Source organism: Penicillium cataractarum (genome assembly GCF_028827025.1).
Source record: "Penicillium cataractarum strain IBT 29864 chromosome Unknown utg000004l, whole genome shotgun sequence".
NCBI lineage: Eukaryota > Fungi > Ascomycota > Eurotiomycetes > Eurotiales > Aspergillaceae > Penicillium > Penicillium cataractarum.
In genome coordinates, this window is record NW_026622740.1 from 3422883 (window position 1) to 3438925 (window position 16043).

A 16043-nucleotide genomic window follows, 5' to 3' on the forward strand; every position below is an offset into this window, starting at 1 on the left:
CATCGGAATTCTGTTGCACGGAGGCCCGTGCCGAAAACGGGAGTTTACTGTATTCCATTGAACGGTCTCATTGTAGTACAATTTGTATTAGTAGCTATACGGCCCTATCCCGGTCGTTTAGGCCTTATTTGCTATCTCCAGGGTCGATTACTAACATGATCTAGCTGATTCTCTGGTGACAAAAGCTATTTTCGGCGGTACAAAAACCCATTGACCTAGCTTTTCCGCTTTGTGGTTCGCAAACCTGGCTGAAGATGCTCATCCTGAAGATGCCCATACTGAAGATGCCCTCCTGAAGAAACCCGGAACCTGATTCAGGTGTTGGTAAAATATAGTATTCCATTCCTCCATGTTCTTGAGAGCATTAAATCCGTAGGCGAATGTATCGGAGCAAGCCAGACTAAGTCAAAATCCGAACTGAGACTCGCTAGATACTGCTCATCATCTCTTCCCTTGCGCCTCTCTCTCTCAGGTATGCTTCTGTAGCGGCCCACTTTTCAAAAGGTTCGAAACTGCCAGCGTATAGCAGCCATGTCAATGGTGTGGCCCCCTCATAATCCATTGCATTGACATCTGCTCCTTGGTCTATTAAACTTCTCACAACGTCCAGTGAGCCGTACTCTGCAGCCCAGGAGAGGGGTGTCCGCCCCCACTGATCGCGAGAATCAATCTCAGGCTCACTGTGTAGGAGGTAAAGAAGGAGGTTTATGCAGTCCCCCATGGCAGCGTAATGAAGAAGGGACCTTTTGAAGCGATCCAGTTGTACAGGGATTCCTCGCGACTGGAGTGACGCGTAGGACTCTTCGACAAATGTCACTAGATCATTGTTGAGAGATATTTCTCTGATGTCTTTCAAACGGGCAAACTCAAGGCCAATGGTTGTACGATCTGGATTGTTTTTCATGGTCATTGCAGGAAACCAGGCTCAGATGTACAGTAGGCTCAAAAGAACTTGATCACACTTAGATAAAGATCAATATCGAGGTGGATGGAGGGAGCTTGAACAAAGGAAGAAAGATTGAGGTAACTCAAAAGCAAGGCTTGCTCGATAGTTGAATAGTTAGTTAGATATCGTGTAGGATAGAGGTTGGGTCGGCCAATGTTTATATAGACCTCCAGGCTCGTTCTGCCACTCTTGCCTCCTTTGGGCTTTATTATTGGTTCCTAGGAGACTCGAAGCGCTGTCAATCTCCCGAGTAAAACTCGCTACTCAAATTATTTTCCGATGGCCTATTGAATCAAGACCTGCTATCTAACCGAGAGCCAAGAATGAAGAGGGCGGTATTGAAGGAAACTCTGCCTTGGTATCAGAGCAATAGTCTGACAACGTGCTGGAATTGGATCCTGAGGGCGGCGCGTGTCTGTGATATTCTGGAGTGGGGGACGTAATGTAAATCTGTGTCCAATTAAGGTTTGAGCTGATATCAAAACCGGTTGAATTGGTATAGGCTAGTATGCATATGGACGAATGAGAACTATCGGAATCATACAGACAAGGTTGATTGATTGAAGAAAGGAAAGGACTCGAACGAATGGAAAAGGGGCAGGTTGAGCTGTCCCATGGCGGTGTAACCGGGTATTCGAGTGACCATACCGATGTCGAAAGGTTACCCGCATATTACATACAAACACATACAAAATCTGGGAAGGAAATGGACCAATCCGAGGTCACTGTAATGAAACTCTCCACTTTTCCACGACATAATGCAACCGTTGCAAGTAGTAATGGATGAGATAGTTCATTAATAGAACCTACACATATAGCTAGTATAGGTAATATAATGTATACAAGTTATTCAATATGATTAATAATAAGTTCAATTATTTTGTACAACATTATTTTATGATTCCTCTTATTATTAATATGATATATTATCATACTTAACACATTTCTTTTTTTCTTTAATTTTAATTCTAATGGTTGTGTGTAAATATATTAATATCAAGTAGTGATTTAGTATCTATCTTTTTATCTATAGAATTACAAAGTTATGGTTTATATTTATTATGTACTATGTATAGAAATTCAGAATCAGCAACTTCAGCAGGTTTAACTTATTTCTTATTAGGTGGATTATCTTCTTGTTTTATTAGATCGGCTATAATATAGAGATAAAAGGTATAAAAAGATGTGTAGGATTCGAGGGTTAATATAATCTTACCCACATCGCGTTGCACGCATTCTTGCGTGTTTTCTTACTACGCGATTTTAGTAGGCGGTAGAATATGCTACAGGCGGTCAGTGAAGTGGGGCTGGGGGTGTTCTGCTACTGTACTGTACTGAGTGACCCACTTTTCCTTGTGTTTTGTATAGTAATTTGGTACACTTGGCATTACGGTTGTCGTAACACTGTGTACCCCTTAGCCATCTATGGGGTATTTCAACCTCTCCCATGACATCTTGTTATTTCATTAAACGAATTAAAAACCTTTCCGCACGAATGTTGGTTTCCCTCTATCTCATTCGCCTAATGGAATTACTAGCCATTACTATCTCAGCTTGCTCCGACAGCTGTCCCATGGCTGTGGAACAGAGTATTCGAGTTACAATACTGGTACCCGAATGTTACCGACATATCACATGCAAACAAAATCGAAAAGGTGGGACTCATCTGGGCCAATCTCATGTCACTATAATGAATGAGCCCACTCTTTTCTCGACATATTAAACTGGATATTCACGTAATACCACTGACAGAGCGCTATTCTTCTTACTTTATAACCCTGCTGTCCTTCTAAAAGCCTAGAGAGTTCCCGTAACCATACGACGTACATCCGCTTACCAATTGTAAACCACAACGATGACAGGCATCATGAAGTCACTACAGACAGTTTGCTATATATTAACGGCTCCTTGGCAGAACTGGAAGGTCGCCGTTCATCAGATCTTACTAATGCCCGAACATTGCCCGGAAAGAGTGGCTATCATGAATCTCTGGCGGAAGAATAGAAAGACTGAGTACAGCACGGTGACCATTGTTGTAAGTTGTAGTTCCGATGCAAGTATACGGATACTGAATACTTAGCCCTGCAGGGAACCATTCTCGCATCCGTGGCGATAAGCTCGATAAACTGGACAGCGGCATCTCTCTCGCACTGGACAGTACTGGCATTTTGGTACGGGACGTTAATATGGAGTGTTTTTGCGGTTCTGATCGCCTTCTACCTCGGGATATTTATCGACACATGCGAAACATGCACGCAGGGTGTGTCGAACCTCCTCCAGGTCATCAGGCACGAACAAGAGCGTGCAGTAAACTGGATTTATATGTTCGTACTGCAGTCGCCAATCATGCTCATCTGCTATGCAATAGTGTCTTATGTTGTCGGTCTCCTCGTATTCATGCTACAACCTCTGTGGCAGACACAGTGGGACAATGGAGACAAGGTGAGAAAAATTATTCCAACTTATGTCGCCTCACAGCGCTAAAAGCTTTCTCTAGATTGCAGTAGTCTTCTTATTATACATTTGCTTCGCACTTTTCTCCTTCCTGACTGTCTGCATAACTCTGTATACCAAATTTCTTCCAAATGTGACCGAAGGTGATTCCCGATGTTGATTAATGATGGTAAGTTTTGACGGGGAGGCGTCCATTCCTGCGCTAAGCAGTTATGAGTAGTCCTGTATTGACTACAGTGTTTTAGTTTCGTTATCTGCAATGAGGGCTACACCGTTGATCGCTACATTCACAGACGGAATGAACGGTATAACGTCCAGCCCTGGGACTATGCACGCATCCCCGAAGTCTTTGGTGCTAACGAGAAATATGAAGGGTACCCGCATCAGAATGAGAAATGAGCTCAACAAGTTGTTCTCCGACAACGAATTCTGCCCTGATGTTAGCCTCCGGGTTGGTATATTCATGGGAACACGGCGGAGGTGAACGTTGCTAACATGCTTGAAGCCGGTTGAGTTGTATATTCCCCGCGATGATGCGCTGGCTACCTTGAAATGCTGCCGAGGCAGCGGCAGCACTGAATAGATAGGCCATAGTTCCTTAGAACGCTTAGCCGATACCCGCTTTGAATTCATGACATCCTAAATTGATGTAAATATGTCTATCTTTAATTATTGACAGACGCCAGGATACTAAAATCACGAGATTTTTAATTCATTAGCTCTCGCACTTCGAATCTCCGCTCAGAATGTCTCTCAAATAAACACAGTTCGTAAGCCTTACGGCAGTAGTATGACGTCGCCTGATTTGCTCGTGATGCAACAGAGTTGAGAAATCGGTGATCAGCAGGCCAGTCAGGCCCATCTCCGACAGGAAAGAAACGGTCACTATCTTGATGGGCGGAGCCTCACAAACTGTTCCTTCATAGGAAAAGGAAGTTGGGGCATGAGAATTTCGGAGACGATTACCCTGAATGTACGATTACTAACCGCGAACCATCACCTCAAATTGGAAGTCAAAAACTTAAACAACGGGAAATTTAAGGAGCAAGATCTCAATGAACTCATTAACTTGATAAATCACTAGTCTTACGGCCCTCGTGAGATCTCAAATATGTGCCTTCCGCTCACCACCCTTTCTCGGATTGACAAATGTTGAAACGGAAAAGCGGTGGTGAGATCCATAGGGATGCGGAAGAATGATGGATCCTTTGGTAAAAGGATTTGTCAGACCTAGGTATTTCACAGTCTTAATCTTCAGAAATATAATCATGTCAGACATATCTGAAGCATAATTACAAAAGATGATGTTGTCGGCATTCGACCCGGAATCTTTGCTCAAATACTACAGCGGGATAACAAGACCGTCGCGATAAGGAGGTCATCATTATGACCATAAACATTATGTGGCTTATTGTTGACAAGGTAACGCTTCAGGCCGGCAGTAATACTGGCGGAGTTAGGAAGGGCAGACGTGAAGGCGAAGAATTGCCGTTTTCGGCTTGGCTCCTGCAATAACCATCTTATCATTCTGGCTACTATTAATGATATACCAGGTGTCGACACGGCAGCCGAATAAAGTTAGGGTGCTGGTTGTGCTAGATTTAGTAAAAAAAGATATATCACAGTAATTAACAGTCTCGTCATGGTCGAAGTCGTGTGACAACTTGCTCGATTGTGGTTTCCCGGACCAGTCTAGATTTACGAAATCCACTCCAATCCGGGCTTTGTTGCCACGTCGCTACCGCTGGCTGACGCTCACAATGGCTGGGTTCAAAGTGTGACTAACGATCTGCTGATCGGCCCCTAGGCGAGGCTGCTCTTCAAGCGGTGGTGGTTCGATTGGTATAAGGCCTGTAGGGTCTCTTCTCCGCGCCACGAACATCTGTACATTCCTTCGACCAACAGTCACTCACCATGCCCTTCCTGTCGTACAAGCGTGCCGTACAGCTGCGACAGGTGCTCAAGGATACTCAGGCGATAGTCGTCACTCCTGAGGATGAAGGCTATCCAGAGCTTATCAGCCGATGGAGCGAGGCTTGCGAGAAAGAAGCTGTAGGCCACCCTACGTTGCTCTTCCTCCAACCACCCCTAAGAAATTTCTACTTATCTACGCCTGTGCTATGCTAACCTGCATCTCGCCCTAGGGTGCGGTCGTGATGGCCACATCGTCCCACGAGGTCGCACTAACCGTCACCTTCGCGACCGTCCACTACATCCCCTTTGTGGTCCAGGGTGGTGGTTACAGCACGAGTGGCGCGTCCTCGACCCACGGTGGCATCGTGATCAACCTTTCAGCAATGCGTAAGGTTCTGGTTGATCCAGTGTCGGCAACCGTGGCCGTCCAGGGGGCGCAACCTGGGCAGAGGTCGACCAGGCGGCCGAGCGCGAGGGGCTAGCCGTTGTCGGCTGCACGACGAGCGCTGCGGGTGTCGGGGGGACGACATTGGGCGGCGGCTTCGGCTGGCTTACGGGGCGCCACGGTCTGGTCATCGACAACCTGATCAGCGTCAGGATGGTGCTCTCCGATGGCCGCGTCGTGAACGCGTCCGTAGCCGAGCATCCGGACCTATTTTGGGCGGTGCGGGGTGCTGGCCAGAGTTTCGGTGTGGCCACCGAGTTTGTTCTACGTGCTCACCGCCAGCGCTCGCCCATCTTCGGCGGTTTGCTCTACTTGCCCATTGACCAGCTGAACGCCGTAGTCAAGTTTGCGAACCAGTTTGATGAGAAGGCAACGGGTGACGAGGGCCTGTTCTTCGGCTTCACCACCCGCCCGCCTGCCCTGCTGTCGACGGTGATTGTCGCCTTGCTGTTCTATAATGGGCCGCGCGCCGCTGCTGAGGCCTTCTTTGCGCCGCTGCTAGCCCTAGGGCCTATACAGAATGAGACGCACGAGATGCCATATCCGGAGATGAACACTATCCTGGGGCAGCTTGCCGCTCCGGGCGCCCGTAAGCGGATGAGCGGCACGACGATCAGTCTGCCTCTTGAACCCCAGATCGTGCTTGAGATCTACGAGGATTTTGACCGGATCATGCAATCTTACCCGCGCGTCGAAGGCAGCGTAGTTGCCTTTGAGCTGCTGCCGTATGCCCGCGTTATACAGGTGCCCGTCGGCGCGACGGCATATGCGAACCGGGGCCCGTATCACAACGTTGCGACCGTCTTCCGTTGGCATGACCCGGAACTGGACGCTAAAATTACGAGTTTGGACCGTGCGCTGGTGCGCAAGATCCGAGAGCGCGCCGGAGTCGCTGGCGTTGCAGGACACGGGGTGGGCCTCTATGCCAACTACGCTGGTACGAGCAAGCTCCTTGGACATCCTGGGGCAGTTTCCCGCTGACACGCTTCTAGGACACGAAGCCAATGCCCAAGAGCTTTTTGGGGACAATCTGCCCCGCCTGCAGGATCTCAAGAAGCACTACGATCCGAAAAACATGTTTCAAAAGTGGCATAACCTTCTCATTCCCACAAGTCCAGTTTGATATGTTCTGTGATACTCCAATGTTGCCACTTTGCCTGGCGAATAACTCCAGAATCATGAATAGTGTTCATCTGTTCACTCCCTTTTATACCCACACCATGCGCAATCCATAGGATCTATCCTGGTGAGGCTATACACGGAAACAGCCTGTGGTAGACCTCGACACGGCCCATTGGCCCAAAAATGAACCAAAATAGAAATCCCCGTGAGCTGCATAAATTATGCCATTCCTACTTGCATTTCTTAGTATTTTTGGTATTTAGATTACCCTCAATTTGAATATATTGATGAGTTCTATTGATTATGAAGAGAAAAGCAAGTCAGGTTTACATGAATTTTTGGTTGCTCTACTACACACTTGTATATTACCCTTTTAATATATCCTTAGAGCCGTATAGATGGGACTCGAACTCTACCAGAGACACGCTACCGTACACTACTTTCATAAGGTAATGGGACTATATCCTCCTCCTCGTCCTTATCCTCAACACTAGCCTTAACCTAGTAGTCCTTAGGCCCAGGTCCCTCATTTATATCTATCCTTCGTCTCTTCCTAAGCGATGTTTGGCTTCGTATCTCAATAGAAGACTTAACAGAAGCGAAAAGAGACTTATCCTCTTCGTTATCACTGATTAGATCAAGATTCTCACTCGGTTACCAGGTATCCGTTTCTTCTTCCGCTAATTTAAGCTCTTGCTCGGTCGCCAGTTCTCGGATGAAAGCAAGCTGCTACTCCTCCACTTCAAATCTAGTAGTATACATAAATATCATAAGATCTTATATAGTTATTACATTTAATAAGCCCCTACGGTAGTGGCAGATATCGCGTGCTAAGTTAAATAACCGCTTAACACTAGCGCTAGTAGTAGGGATAGAGAGAACGTCCCGTACTAGACTTATAAGTGTAGGAAATTCATGTTAATAGTCTCTCTAAAACTACCGAGGGCTAATTAAGATAGTTCCTATTATAGGACGTATTAGAAAAAGGTTAGGTAGACCAGAGAGGATAAGGTGATAGATATCTACCTCCTCTTAGATACTCTCTAAGTTTATCACGCTCGCTAGGTTATATCCTCTCGGTATCTTATATAAGCAAGATATCAAGCTCTATATCTATACTGATTTCTTGGCCTTTAAGAGAGACTACGAGCTAGTAAGGCCTTCTTTATAGTTATTAAGACGGGACTTAAGGCTTTAGCGGTACTAGGTAGTGAAATCCCTATCTAGATCCTACTAGTCGGGTATTAAAAAGAACTATAGCTTATACTACGGGGCAAGAATAGTCCTAATTATATAGATATTACCGAGATCTTTATCGTCTATTAAGGTATAGTATTCTCGTAGCTTAGTTTCGGTAGATTCAAGAGCTTAAAGCATCTATTACTTCTAAGGAACCTTTTTCCGCCGAAGCTAGCGAATAGATAATTCTAGGTTATCAAAAAGCTTATTATATATACTAAAAACGCTATGAATAGTAACATCCTTAGTTTTAGAAAGCGTAGTAGTGAATTTGAAGAAAGGCTATATAATCTAGAGGAGATATTCGATCTAGCGCTATTCCTCTTAGTTAATTTAGAGATTAGGATACCTATACTCAGTACAGAACTAATCGAACGTAGATTAGAGCCTTTTAGCCCGTCGAAGTATTAAGAAGGTCGAATTCTAGCGTGTTCGGATATCTTAAATCGGCACTAACTTCAGTAGTTCGGTCTGAATATTCAAAAAAGACTCCCGTCGCTAAGGGCTTATATTAATAAAAACTGCGAGGTCTCGAATCTAAAAGAATAGTTAGTAGATAATAAAGGAAGGGGTTAATTTAGTAGCTAAATAAATCCAAACCTTACGTAGTATATTCGCGATATCTCGCTTTTAGGCCTTTCGACGAGCCGACTAGGCTTATTCTTCCGACTAAATTATCTCTCTCGTCTCATTCTTCGGGTTAGCCTTTATATAACTAAATAGCTACTTCAAACTTAGCTAGATAACGTAGGTAATATAGGGAATACGAATAATAGTAGCTCCATGATTTATATCTAAGGATTATAGTGAATCCTAGATAGTTAACATTATTTTACTATTATTAGATGTATTATTAGTCGTAATAGTAATCACCCGTTCCGGTATCTAGTACTACTAGAGTAAACTAAATAGCACCGAGCCAAGATTAGCGCTAGTATACCTCTTATATAGAGATTTAAATCTAAGTAGAATTTCCCGATAGTTCTAGTCTTTATTAATAAAATAGCTAGTAGTAGCTATAAACGCCTACTAAAAGGGAGAAGTCTAGTAATCTAGCGCGAGTAAGAGCTTTACCTTTAGCGGAAGCTTCGTAAGAAGATAGGTCTATCTCTCCTTCACAATCTCTCGTATACGACGCTAGATACTTTTAGCATAAGGAAAGGTAGGAAGCGAGGGTACTAACTACGTTATACGAAGAAGCTTTTGAAATTACGGGTGCTTAATTATTTAAAAAGGAAGGCGAAGAGTGGTGATTATACTAATAATCTCTTACTACTAAGCTTCCTCGGTAAAAGAGGATATAACTAGAGGGGAATCTCGAGCCTTATAGAAAAGGTAGTTAGCTCCCTTATAGCCTATTATCTTATTTTAGTAGGAGTTAATACCGCTTACTCTATTAACCGCTATATACTTAGCTATTTAACTACTTATCTCCCTTTCCGGTATAACTCTGTTTTTAAATACCTTCGAAGCGCGTTTATTCTATTTAAGGTATGGTTTAGATAATCAAGAATCTTTTCATATCTCTTACACATCACCTTTAGCTCTCCTATAATATAATAGGCTACTTACTCGAAATAGACCTATATCTCTGAATAATAGCCCCGTCTATCCTAATGCATCTTCTTCTTATCGTCGGCTACTCCAAACTATATATTAAACCACTAGTTAAGAAATTTAGCACTTATCATCTCTATATAAAGTACCTAGGTTTTCCTCCGGTCGCTAACACGTTATAGAGTATAAGAGATCGAATCCGGTAAGGCGAGGCTAGGAGTACCCGTCGAGGGAAGAGTCTAATAGCTTCCGGAAGGCTCTAGTGAAGAACGAAGAGCGTCACTAGGTAGAAAAGAAGATAGTTAATCTAGATCATCACCCTAATAGAGAGATAAGGAATCCATATTAGATAACTAAGGTACTACGATAGATAATAGTATTTAGGAAGGGAGTGAGAGGAGACTTAGGAAGATATAGATACCTTTAGTATAGAGGAGTTAATAGTCAGAATCTATTTATTCGTCCCTAAGGACGGTTTCAGAGAGCAGTTAATATATCATCTCAAGCACTATAGCAGGGGTTTAGCTAGTTTCATTAGTAGAAGTATAGCTAATCATATATTATCGGAAGCTACCCGAATATCCGTATAATTTCTATTAGATCAGTAAGAATGAGCGGTTTATGGGCCGCCTATAGGCCGCCTAGAAGCCCAAAAATTTTATTGAGGGCGATACCCCCCGCAAAACACTTCATCCACAAACCACTCTTTTGACGCATTTATTTCACTTTTACACTATAACGAAGAGGGATTAGGAATCAAGACTTAAATCATATCAAACTAAATACAAAAAGGCTAGAGAGAGTATAGAATTATAGTAAGTTTCCTAAATTTGATATATAATGAATAATTAGAAGATTATGGTATCGAGACTACATATTAGAAGTATATATTTTCGCATTCAGTATAGGTCTCTATTCCATACTTAGATTTTGATTAGCAACATCCCCTTATTAATCTCTTATGAACTACAAAAATGCTCAATCACACACTAGAAAATCACTTAATAAAGGCATTTTGTAAAATTTCATTAATCTAAAGGGGAAGCAAGACCCGGTGTCTATGAAAGGGCCAAAACAAAGATAAAAAACAGTAGTTAATATTGCAAGCTTAATCAGCGATTTATCCATCCTAATCATGCAGAAGAAGCAGAAAATGGGCTGTTTGGGCCGCCCATGGGCTGCCCACATAGCCCATCGGGCGGGCGGGTTATAGGCGCAGCCCAGGTGGGCGGCCCATGGACGGGCCGTGGGCTGAGATCTTCGGCCCATGGGCGGGCCGTGTCGAGGTCTATTCGTATTCTTGGTTAAGGTAAAGGATCTACCTTTTTGACAAATGATGTGGTCATATTGGCTATATTGTGTTCCCATGGTTCATGGCGCATTGCTGGCACTGCAAAGACAAGGACAAACCGCTCAATCATCACCGGGATCAGACAATGTGCTGGTAAAACATATGATATGTGGATCAGTGACAGATAGCATGCCTCCACGAATGAACACACTCCCGACTCTAGATTCAATCATCTAATGACCCACCCGATATGTACTCTAACATAGATCCAGTAAGTGACGCTTGAGTAATCGCCTAGGCCACCCGCTCTATCCTTTCACTAGTGGCTTCGCCCTTGTGACCGTGTATAATCTGATCAGCAAGGATGGTGTCCCGAACGGAATCAACGGCGAACAAAAGATCAATCTCCTCGAGCGTCTTGCCATTTGTCTGCGAACAATGTAAGCCAGGTACTTAGAATCTGATCGCTGCGACTTGATCAACATACCTCAGGGCACATAAAGTATATAAAGACTACAGCCGTTGCGCAGGACAGAAGCTGCCATATATAGATTTTCCAGCCAAAGTTCGTGATTGCAGTTCCACCTCCGAATACGGCGAAGAAGGAGAAAGTCCATTCTCCAAATGCGCCGGCAGCGGCGCCAACATGTCTGTACTTCAAAGGAGCGATCTAAACAAACAGTATGTGGTCAGCTCTTGTCAACAGGTAAAGCAACGAAGACGAGATTGATGAGAACAAACCTCAGCAGTGTAAAGCCACGTGATGCCAATCCAACTATATCCAAACACAAACATGAACGAGATCACGGCTGCGACTGCTGTACACTGAGTGGCGAGGGTGCCATTCTCCAATCCAATCGTAACGACAAATATGAGCATCAAGATGGTACAAGCTATCGCCGACCATAAGAGAATAGATCTGCGCCCCAACCGCTCGATAGTGCTTGGTAGGAGATATGTTCCAAAGGCGTAAATAGTCATCATAACTGCGGCGAGCAGTTGCGAGAGAAAGGGCGATAAGCCAACTTGGGCAAATATTGTAGGACTATAGTAGACCATCATGTTGATTCCTAGAATAGATTAGTATCATCAGTAAGAAGTGAGTCTGCAAACGTTGCTGTCACTTGATCTTACCCATCATCTGCTTGATTGATAACATCAGAAACGCGATACGAATACGTCGCCCGCTTCGAAGATCGGTTGTGTCCCACAGGAGTAGACTCATGTTGAACTTGGACTTTTCACTTTCTTCAAGTCTGATCGATGCTTGGATTTCTTCTTTCTGCGCCTGTACTCGATCGTCATCCAGCGGTAGCCCATGTAGACGGGCAAGAACATTATCGCCCTCTTCTGTTCGCTTTGTCGCGTAATACCATCGAGGTGTATCTGGGAGCAGAAGCATTCCAGAGACCGACATTGTTGCGAAAGCTGCCTGGAGACCAATGGGAATTCTCTGGACCTAAATATTAGCATAATACTGTCAACGATAATGCGTGATTTACCCAGGAAATTTGATTGTCCATGCGGGTGAAGCTAAAGTCAACCCAGTACGCGAGCGCAATGCCTGAGATAAGGACGGCGCATTGAATGGCGACTTCTGGTCCACGCGCTTTTGGATCTATACTCATCTCGACCTGCAAGGCAAAGATATTAGTACAGGCCAAGGCTTCTTTTAAACCAAAGTGAGCTTACCATATAAGTCGGCACGGTGCATGAGATGTACTGAAGCTCGGGTCAGATTCTCCTAGCGTCATGCGAAAGATGAGGCCGAAACGTACCCCCAGACCGAATCCCTGTGCTCAGTTTAGTACTTTCACTTGCAAGATATATGACTGAGGGTTACGCACACAAACCACACGCCCTGCAATCATCTGAGGTACAGACCAAGAAGATGCTTGGAGAACTGCACCGATAATGGCGCAAACGTTACCAAGGACAATGCAATATCGGCGTCCAAGCACCATTCCAAACATCATCACAGTCAGTGAGCCCACCGCTGCTGCCAGGGTGTAGGAGGAAGCAATCATAGGTATGATATACGACCCCTTGGGGTACTAAGAAGGGATCTGTCAAGGTGCTGCTGGAGAAATTCAGTAAAAGGAGACAAACCTGTAGTGCTTTCAAGTATGCATCCGTCTCTTGGAGTCCACCGAGAACGCCGGAGTCGTATCCATACATACAGAACGCCTGATAGTCTTGTCAACTTGCATGTCTTGTTCGAAGCAGGATATTATCTACGAGGAATGCTTACAAGAGAAGAGGATATACTCATCATGCGGTATAGCGTTCGGCCTTTGGCCTCTTTGAAAATAGACATGATGTCCGGTTTGCTTGGAAGAGTTCTATCTGTATAGTAGATGAGTTTTGCCGTCTCTCAGATATAGGTGTTGTCTTTTGTCAACACGAAGCAATCGCGCTGCTTTTATAGTCCACTTAATATCCTAAATCACTGTATATTCATTCAATGCTAGGAAGCTAGCATCCTTTCACTTGTTTCCCCCGCATTCTTCGAACTCAAATGTGCATGTCACAGAGAGTATTTGGAATCCCCACGGGGAAATGCTCATGCATGATACCTTGACTTCTCGTATGGTCTTTACTCTATTGCCCTGTAGATATGGCGATTAAGGTTTAAACTCGGCGTCCATCGTTGGATCTAGGCCCCACCGAACTAGCTTTGTGGGTCTAGGTCATTAGCCCTATTGAGACATCGACACGATACCCTCAAAGAGGTAATATCGGCCTCCCCGAGACCCTGAAAAGGTCCACACAGGCCATTACTAATCATTTACATGACGTTTTCCATTATTAATCTGACGATTGGACCTTCCCTGGGAAGTCTCAGAGAAACTGAAAGACGATTTTAAAATTTCTATCGTCTTTGATTTCAAAGCAGGCGAGCAATATAAAACCAGTGCTACTTGACCTGTAGCCAGGATGATCCATCAGAACTTCAATTCACCAAGGACTCTCTGAGTAGTCGTGAAAGCAGCTCTTTGATTGTCAAAAACCACTCAATTATCGATCTAAATACTCTCTCATTCGCAATGTCTCAAACAAAGATCCTGATCCTCGGAGCTACCGGTTATATGTGGGCATAACACCATTGGCATCGGACTTTCATTGTGCTAACAATATGACAGCGGCGGAAGCATCCTCACGGACTTGCAGAACTCGAAGAATGCATCCCAGTATTCTTTGTCTGCGCTTGTCCGCAACCAAGAGCATGCCTCAAAGCTCAAGGCCAGAGGCGTTGAATCTATCTTCTTCAAGAGCTTAGATGATTTGGACATCGTCAAGAAGGCCGCCAGCGAACATGATGTCGTCATCAATTCGGCATCAGCTAGTAATGACAAGGCTGCTGCCGCCATTGTCCAAGGTCTAGCAGAGCGAAAGGAACGTACTGGACGTGCGGTGAACTACATCCACACTTCCGGAACCTCCATTCTCGGCGATCAACACATTTCTGGAAAGTTCGTTGACCGTCGCATCTACTCTGATGCAACTGATGATATCTATGCGTACGAGAAGGGCCGCGGTCCTTACGGCCAACGTATCACTGATATCGTTGTGATTGAAACCGGGGAGAAGCTTAACGTCCCCACTTGCATTGTTGTGCCGCCGACCATCTACGGCGAAGGCAGTGGCCCTGTTGCGACAATTTCCCAACAGGTTCCCAACCTTGCACGTGAGGCTATCAAGAGAAAACAGGCAATTGTGATTGGAAAGGGGGATGGAATTTGGAACCATGTCCACATTCTTGATCTCGCTCCCTTGTACACTCTGCTTCTCGAAGGCATTTTGGCTGGTCGCGAGGATATTCCTTCCGGACGCAAAGGCATCTTCTTTGCTGAGACAGGCGAGCACACCTGGCTGGATGTGTCTCGTGGCATTGCCGAGGCCTTGTACGCTCTGGGCTTGGTGCCCACGAACGAGGTCAAGGAAGTTTCCCTCGCCGAGGCCGCCCACATTGCTGGAGGCAAGGAAGATCTTCTGGAGGTCACATTGGCTAGCAAGTAAGTATCTCGTCTTGGAGTCTACAAGTCGGTCAAATGGTTATTAATGTCATTCAAGTTCGCGATCCCGCGCCGATTTGAGCAGAAAGCTGGGATGGAAGCCAACCAGAGATGATGCTGATTTCCACAAGCACTACGATGAGGTGATTGCAGCTGTTGCTCAGGAGTTCCAGTAGATCTTTTCTCTATGAAGTGACGAAGTAGCGTGGTGGCCATATTCAATATTGATCTTTTCGGTGTCTTCATTATCTCCACGGCATGTCACCAATAACTCCATATAGTTCAAGAGTAACAACAATGGAAGAGCCTCAATTTTCAAACACAGCCAGCCCTATGTAGTACCCAGGTACCGTGAATGATATCAAAAAGACTCTTCTGTGTTCACTGAAATAACCCTGTTGTAAAGTCACATAGTTACCCCTTATTCATTACAACCTAGCTCCTAGGTATAGTGGCAATTGGATGCTAATTTTGTTTCAATGTTTACAAACTGACCATTATCTTTGCAGACATTCAGCACAAGACCATTTGGTTTCACAAGAGCTACGAGAAGGACATTTATTGAAACACGGCTTGGACAAAAATATTTTACCAACTACATGTATGTTGTAGGGCCAGCTCAGATCCCCGTCTACACCCCATCGCATTCCTCATTCGTGGCTAAGAAGGCGGCACAAATCACGATTAAATGTACCAAAAGCGCTGCTAATAAGAGAGAAAAAAGAAGTCTATCAATCGGGAATTTCGTAAAGATCATACAACTGACCTAAAGATCGCCAAGCAACTCCACGGAAGTCTAAATCCTATTGCAATTTCGCCACCTCGACTCGATGCCTGTATTCGGACAGGAATGAAGTCGCTCGTTTCAGTTCGTGTCATGTTTTCCAACTTCGGAAAGTGATTCCGCTCGCTTCTCAAACCTCATAAGGAGTCACGACTGATCTCTGGAAATCTGATTGACTCCTAAGGTAGGTAGGCTACGTCCATCGTGGTCGGTGCCCAGAAGACGCAAGCTGTAAGCTGTGAGACCGAGAGTCTCTCCCAAACTAGGGAATTGAC

At 44.8% G+C, this 16043-nt stretch overlaps 5 protein-coding genes across 5 annotated transcripts; 3 read left to right on the top strand and 2 right to left on the bottom strand.

Moving 5' to 3' along the window:
* Positions 1-427: 427 nt before the first annotated feature.
* Positions 428-910, bottom strand: N7496_005718 (ankyrin repeat domain-containing protein; the record flags this gene model as incomplete). The annotated part of the gene is made up of 1 exon (XM_056698647.1): positions 428-910. The coding sequence occupies one exon, from the start codon at positions 908-910 to the stop codon at positions 428-430; it is 483 nt and encodes a 160-aa protein (XP_056557172.1).
* A 2382-nt stretch (positions 911-3292) lies between these two features.
* Positions 3293-3799, top strand: N7496_005719 (uncharacterized protein; the record flags this gene model as incomplete). Its single annotated transcript, XM_056698648.1, has 2 exons — positions 3293-3388; positions 3638-3799. The coding sequence occupies 2 exons, from the start codon at positions 3293-3295 to the stop codon at positions 3797-3799; spliced, it is 258 nt and encodes an 85-aa protein (XP_056557173.1).
* A 1515-nt stretch (positions 3800-5314) lies between these two features.
* N7496_005720 (FAD-binding oxidoreductase) lies at positions 5315-6882 on the top strand (the record flags this gene model as incomplete). Its single annotated transcript, XM_056698649.1, has 4 exons — positions 5315-5452; positions 5545-5701; positions 5746-6696; positions 6752-6882. The coding sequence occupies 4 exons, from the start codon at positions 5315-5317 to the stop codon at positions 6880-6882; spliced, it is 1377 nt and encodes a 458-aa protein (XP_056557174.1).
* A 4380-nt stretch (positions 6883-11262) lies between these two features.
* Positions 11263-13285, bottom strand: N7496_005721 (uncharacterized protein; the record flags this gene model as incomplete). The annotated part of the gene is made up of 10 exons (XM_056698650.1): positions 11263-11397; positions 11456-11638; positions 11710-12038; positions 12103-12421; positions 12471-12602; positions 12661-12690; positions 12747-12761; positions 12822-13022; positions 13078-13155; positions 13220-13285. The coding sequence occupies 10 exons, from the start codon at positions 13283-13285 to the stop codon at positions 11263-11265; spliced, it is 1488 nt and encodes a 495-aa protein (XP_056557175.1).
* A 730-nt stretch (positions 13286-14015) lies between these two features.
* N7496_005722 (uncharacterized protein) lies at positions 14016-15160 on the top strand (the record flags this gene model as incomplete). The annotated part of the gene is made up of 3 exons (XM_056698651.1): positions 14016-14059; positions 14112-14984; positions 15043-15160. The coding sequence occupies 3 exons, from the start codon at positions 14016-14018 to the stop codon at positions 15158-15160; spliced, it is 1035 nt and encodes a 344-aa protein (XP_056557176.1).
* Positions 15161-16043: the final 883 nt, after the last annotated feature.